The sequence below is a fragment of the Triticum dicoccoides genome, chromosome 5A (genome assembly GCF_002162155.2).
Source record: "Triticum dicoccoides isolate Atlit2015 ecotype Zavitan chromosome 5A, WEW_v2.0, whole genome shotgun sequence".
Taxonomy (NCBI): domain Eukaryota; kingdom Viridiplantae; phylum Streptophyta; class Magnoliopsida; order Poales; family Poaceae; genus Triticum; species Triticum dicoccoides.
In genome coordinates, this window is record NC_041388.1 from 528,366,405 (window position 1) to 528,372,404 (window position 6,000).

Here is a 6,000-nt window from a genome sequence, read left to right on the forward strand (position 1 = left end):
CATTTACTGTAATGATGCCACGTGGACCGGGCATCTTAAGCATGAGAGAAGCGTAATGCGGTATTGCGTTAGAGCAAGCGAAAGCTTCGCGTCCGAGTAGTGCTTGATAGCCACTTTGGAATGGAGCGACGTGGAAGATTAACTTTTCACTCCGGAAATTATCGAGAAAGCCGAATATAACCTCTAGTAGCAGGGAGCCCGTGCAATGGCCTTCTAGGCCTGGCATTACTCCTTTAAAGGTAGTATTGCTATGACTGATTTTTGTTGGGTCTATCCTCATCTTGCGGACTGTGTCCTGATATATCAGGTTTAAACTACTGCCGCCGTCCATCAAGACTCGTGTGAAGTGGTATCCGTCAATTATCGGGTCTAACACCAAGGCAGCCCATCCTGCATGCCGGATACTTGCCGAGTAATCCCGATGATCAAAGGTGATCGGTTTGGACGACCAGTGGCAGAACTCCGCGGTGATAGGCCCTGGGGCATGTGTCTCTAGGAGTGCCGCTTTATTTCTCCCCTTCATCACGTGTAACACGTTTACTGTTTTGACTTCTGGTGGGAATTTCTTCTGTTCCCCAGTGCTTTGCTTGCGAGGCTCGTCCTCGTCTTCGCTTGGTGTATCCTGCCCCTTGTGTTCAACGTTGAGCTTGCCGGACTGCTTGAAGACCCAACATTCTCTATGGGTATGATTTGCAGGTTTATCGGGGGTGCTGTGGATCTGGCATATTTTGTCCAGAATTTTGTTTAGGTTGGACAGTTCGTCTCTATTGCCTTTGGAGGGCAGCATTTGCTGACCTGGCCGAGAGCTTCTGAATTCGGCGTTTACCGTCGTGCTCTTCGGGCTGTCTTCTTTATTCCGGCGCTTGTTTTTGCTGCGTCGTGGCTTTCCATTTCCGTCCCTGACTTCGGATGTACTTGGGTCGCTGGTGTTGCATCGGGCTAACCAGCTGTCCTCGCCCGCGCAAAAGCGGGTCATGAGGCTTGTTAATACTGCCATTGTTCTCGGCTTTTCTTGGCCAAGGTGTCTGGCAAGCCATTCGTCTCGAACGATGTGCTTGAAAGCTGATAAGGCTTCGGCGTCCGGATAGTCGACTATTTGGTTCTTTTTAGTGAGGAACCTGTTCCAAATCTTTCGGGCTGACTCTCCGGGCTGTTGAGTTATATGACTTAAATCGTCTGCATCCGGTGGTCGGACATAGGTCCCTTGAAAATTTTCCCGAAAAGCATCTTCGAGCTCTTCCCAGCTTCCAATGAAGTTTCTGGGGAGGCTTTTAAGCCAGTGCCGAGCTGGCCCTTTGAGCTTGAGGGGTAAGTACTTGATGGCGTGGAGATCGTCTCCTCGAGCCATGTGGATATGGAGGATGTAGTCCTCAATCCAGACCCCAGGGTCTGTCGTTCCGTCGTACGCCTCTATGTTTACGGGTTTGAATCCCTCTAGAAATTCATGGTCCAGCATCTCATCGGTGAAACATAGGGGGTGTGCGGCACCCCTGTATTTGGGTGTACCGTGGTGTTCGGATTTTTGTTGTGTTGCCTTGTGTGCTGGAGCGCGCTTGCTTGGCCCGTAGATGGATCTGGTTGCGTCGTCCTTTTGATGCGAGCCCTCACGTGGGTCGCGTACTGGCTTGTGTGCGGCGTCGTTTGCCGCTCTATGTTGGCCACGAGGTCGCCTATCTGACCGGATGGCTGTTTTGTTTTTTTTATTGCGGGGGATCTAAGGCCTCCTCATCGAATTCAGGTAGCAGCTTTCGCTTCGGGTAGCTCTTTGTGTGGCGACTACCGCCGTACTTTGCTGCAGTGTTGAGTACTTCACTCCATCTGATTCTGAGTGTGTCTTGTGCAGCCCTGAGCCTTTGCTTCTGCTTTTTCAGACTCCTCGCAGTGGCAGCAAACCTTTGATGGGTATTTTGTTGCTCCGGGTGCCTTTCCAGTGTGATGTCGTCCGGACTGTTATCTTCGGCAGAGTCGGGTTGTTCGGTTTGATTCTCCGTGTTGCCGTGGTCGGACGATGGTTCAATGTCGTGTTTGTCGTCCGCTGGCTCACCCTGCTCTATCGCTGGGTTTATATGATCGCTGTTTCTGCCGAGGCGGGATTTGGAGCGGCGCTTACGCCGCCACTTTGACTGCTTCTCGAGGGAACAACCCTTCGCTGTGTCCTTCTGTTTCTCGTCGTCGTTTTGTTTGGGTGTGTCCACCATGTATACATCATATGATGAAGTTGGCGTCCAGTGCCCTGTGGGCAGTGGTTCCTGTTCGTCTCCTGCATTGTCGTCCATACCGTCGATGTCTTCGGAGTCGAAGTCGAGCATGTCGGTCAAATTGTTGACAGTGGCTACTAAGTGGGTGGTGGGTGGGGGCGAATTTCTTCGTCATCCGCATCCCAGTCCTACCGGACATAGTTCGGCCAGGACTCTTCTGACAGGGAGAGAGATCTTAATGAGTTCAGTATGTCGCCGAAGGGCGAGTGCTGAAAGATATCCGCGGAGGTGAACTCCATGATCGGCACCTAGTAGGATTCGATAGGCACGGGCGTAGGCGGTTCGGAGTCCGTGGCTGGGAAAGAATCCGGCAGTTTGGCGTCACGACTCTCGTGAAGGGTAAGGTCAATACTCGGCTCGATTGCCGATGAGAATGCGGCCTCCGTGGCGGGGTCTATCCACCCGTCCCTGGATGGCGCAATTGGCTCCGAATTGAGGGTCGGAGCGGTGGCCGGTGCGATCTCCCGAACACTGTCCGATGGTAGAGCTAAATCAGGCTCATCGTGACCGTGCGGTGCACTCGGCGAGGGCTTGAATCCGTCGAAGATCAAGTCCCTGTGGATGTCGGCTGTGTAGTTCAAGTTTCCAAATCTGACCTGATGGCCAGGGGCGTAGCTCTCGATTTGCTCCAGATGGCCAAGCAAGTTGGCCCGCAGTGCGGAGCCGCCGAATGCAAAGATCCGTCCGGCGAGAAAAGTCTTACCCTGGACTGCATCACTATCGATGATTGAAGGATCCATCAAGCCGAACGATGACGACACAGAGGAACTCTCAATGAAAGCACCAATGTCGGTGTCAAAACCGGCGGAGCTCGGGTAGGGGGGTCCCGAACTGTGCGTCTAGGCGAATGGTAACAGGAGGCAGGGGACACGATGTTTATCCAGGTTTGGCCCTCTTGATGGAGGTAAAACCCTACGTCCTGCGTGATTGTTCTTGATAATATGAGTAGTACAAGAGTTGATCTACCACGAGATCAGAGAGGCTAAACCCTAGAAGCTAGCCTATGGTATGATTGTTGTTCGTCCTACGGACTAAATCCTCCGGTTTATATAGACACCGGAGGGGCAAGGGTTACACAGAGTCGGTTATAAGGAAGGAAATCTATATATCCGTACTGCCAAGCTTGCCTTCCACGCCAAGGAGAGTCTCATCCGGACACGGGGCGAAGTCTTCCATCTTGTATCTTCATAGTCCAACAGTCCGGCCAAAGGATATAATCCGGCTGTCCGGATACCCCCTAATCCAGGACTCCCTCACTCTTCATTTGGACGAAAGCTCTAGTTCCCCTTGCGGGTGACGGCGTCGTGCCTTCGTCGCGTTCCTTATTGAAGGCATCGCCTGGGGTTCCCGAAAGCATGGTGGGCGCTTTGTGGTGCGTGTGAGGTGTTTGGCGGCGGCAATGTGTGCGGCGTTTTATCTATTCTACCGCTGATCTTCATCTTGTGGTAGCGCTCCTTTTGCTGGGCGGTGTTCTAGCGTAGGTGGTGGTCGTCACTTGGCGTCATGGTGGCGTTGATGGCGGAGGAGCCTGCCAAGGTTGGCACCTCAATCTGCTTGGAGATGGACCAGTGGAAGATGGTGGAGACGACACGTGTGAGTGCGTCAGACCGGTTTATACCCCAGACCCGGTATGTGGCTAGGCTGGGGATTCCGGCTTCTGATGTTAGGATTAGGTGAGTGGTCTGGGTAGTGGCCCAGCTAGCACCCCTTCATCATATGGATAGGAGTAGCGGCATATGTTGCCTAGATGGTGGATTCAAGCTTATTGTTGTAACGCTTTATAAGGTCCTCGAAAATAATCAATAAAGTGACCGTATGCATCTCCCAGATGCAGAGGCCGGGGGTCATCCTCCTTTTCTAAAAAAAAACTATTGAGCATTGTATTAGAGAGTTAAATAATGTAGCTCATGAGTTAGCATGTTGGGGTCGTGCTAATAATCCATCTCGCTGGGTTGATGACCCGCCTGATTTCATTGTAAACCTGTTGGCAGACGACGTTGCTATCCTTTGATTAATAAAGTAAACTTTTCTGTAAAAAAACAAAGTATCTGCTGTGAGTTGCCGTTTTTGTGTTCCTTTTTATTGTTTGAAACTGCATGTATGTACATTTCAGGGAGACAAGGGCCGGCGTGGGAATAGTGACCTATCAGTGGCAAAAGATTTTATACGAGTAAAACCGTTTCACAGTTAAGTATTGAATTAGGAGCAGCTTCACCTTATTAGCTAGGAGTACTACGTACATAGTCTTTTCCCACAAGGGGAAAACTTTGTAACAGGGGAAAAATAGCTACAGAGCTGGGAATTATCGGCACTACTATTTATTTTTTTGCGAGGGGAATTATCGACTGTACTAGCTAGTAGCTCCAGAGCGCGACATCAGCTCCGCCGTCGCCGTTGTCCCAGTACGCGTAGGTGGTGGTCACCGGTGCCGGCGGGTCCAGGAGCAGCGCCTCCGCGAGGCTCGCGTAGTACGAGCACAGGTCCAGTTCCGGGAACAAGTCAAGCCTGAACATATCGGTGTCCACCGCGACCGGCACCTCGAACTCTCCATCGGCAGAAGGTTCCGACGTCTCCGACGAACCGACACTGTCAGACTCAGACGACGATTCTTCAGGAGCGCCACAGGAGGCCTCTTCGGTGACGGTGGCGGTGACTGTGAGGGAGCCGTTGGCAGCCTCTCGTCTCTGGAAATCAGCGACGGCCTCGACCGCCGCGCGCCGGACGTCGCCGAGGTCGGCGAGTGCGGGCGGCACGGCGAGCAGCCACGCGGAGTCCGCGAAGTTGAGGCACGCGGCGGAGCGGCCGCCCAGGGCGAGCATGGCGGCGTCGTTCCCGCGCGCTGCGATCTCAGCCGTGGCGTACGTCCCGAGCCAGAGCCTCGCGCCGCGCTTGCCGGGGACGCGCACCTCGCAGACCCACCGCTCGGCGTTGCCCCGGCGCCGCACGCCGCGGTACACCGGGTGCCGCGTCTCCCGGAACTTGGTGCGCCCCGCGGGGCGCTTGGCCAGCGACGCCCGCCCCGCCGCGTGCTCGGGCGAGGACGACGCCGACGAGGAGGACGGGGAGGAGCTCGAGACCTCAAGGCCCATGTCCATGGCTGCCGGCTGAGTGCTGGGTGATTGGCTGGTGGATTCCTGCTTGAGCAGTCGAGCTTGGTGCTTGAGCTTACTGAGGACTGAGGAGTGTGAGCTAGCTTGTTGAGCTTGAGCGAGAGTGCGGGATACTTCTTATATATAGGTATGCGTGATGCTGGAGGTTCAAGTGTATGAACGCGCTTGGGACGGCGGTAGGGATGCGGTGTCCGGACAGCTGGTGACAAAGGGAATGTGGGGTGATAGCGTCGTGTGACTTCTCTCCTGGTGGGCGTGTGGGGGCTTTTGGCTTCGCAGTGTTAAGCAAAAATAGGCAGCTTCCTGCTGGCTTAACAGTATTGATGCAGCGGTGATTGCCTTGCCTGATTGGTCCGCCGGCTGTTCGGCTGCAAAGAGAAGACAGCAGTCACTGCTGAATGGAGGATAGAGATCAGGTGACATGTACGTTTGCATGTCACCTTGTGTCTTGCGGCCGGAATTCAAATTTAAACATTACGAAAAAATCTAAAAAGAAAATCATGCATCTTCACAGCACATATTAAGATAATCCTTAAAAAATTTAGATTCAAATTCCAAACATCCATCAAGAAACGAAAAAGAGAAATCTGTCATGAATAGTTCGTGAATGGTTCTGTGTAGACTATTCACAT

General features: G+C 53.1%; 1 protein-coding gene across 1 annotated transcript; it reads right to left on the reverse strand.

Moving 5' to 3' along the window:
• Positions 1-4,408: 4,408 nt before the first annotated feature.
• On the reverse strand, positions 4,409-5,435 carry LOC119297732 (dehydration-responsive element-binding protein 1H-like). The gene has a single exon (XM_037575402.1). It carries the CDS (start codon positions 5,351-5,353, stop codon positions 4,613-4,615), a length of 741 nt encoding a protein of 246 aa, XP_037431299.1. The 5' UTR covers positions 5,354-5,435; the 3' UTR covers positions 4,409-4,612.
• Between the last annotated feature and the right edge of the window lie 565 nt (positions 5,436-6,000).

Excerpts from the sequence above, each read along its gene's own strand:
- LOC119297732 (XM_037575402.1), bottom strand. The coding sequence starts at position 5,353 with ATGGACATGGGCCTTGAGGTCTCGAGCTCCTCCCCGTCCTCCTCGTCG.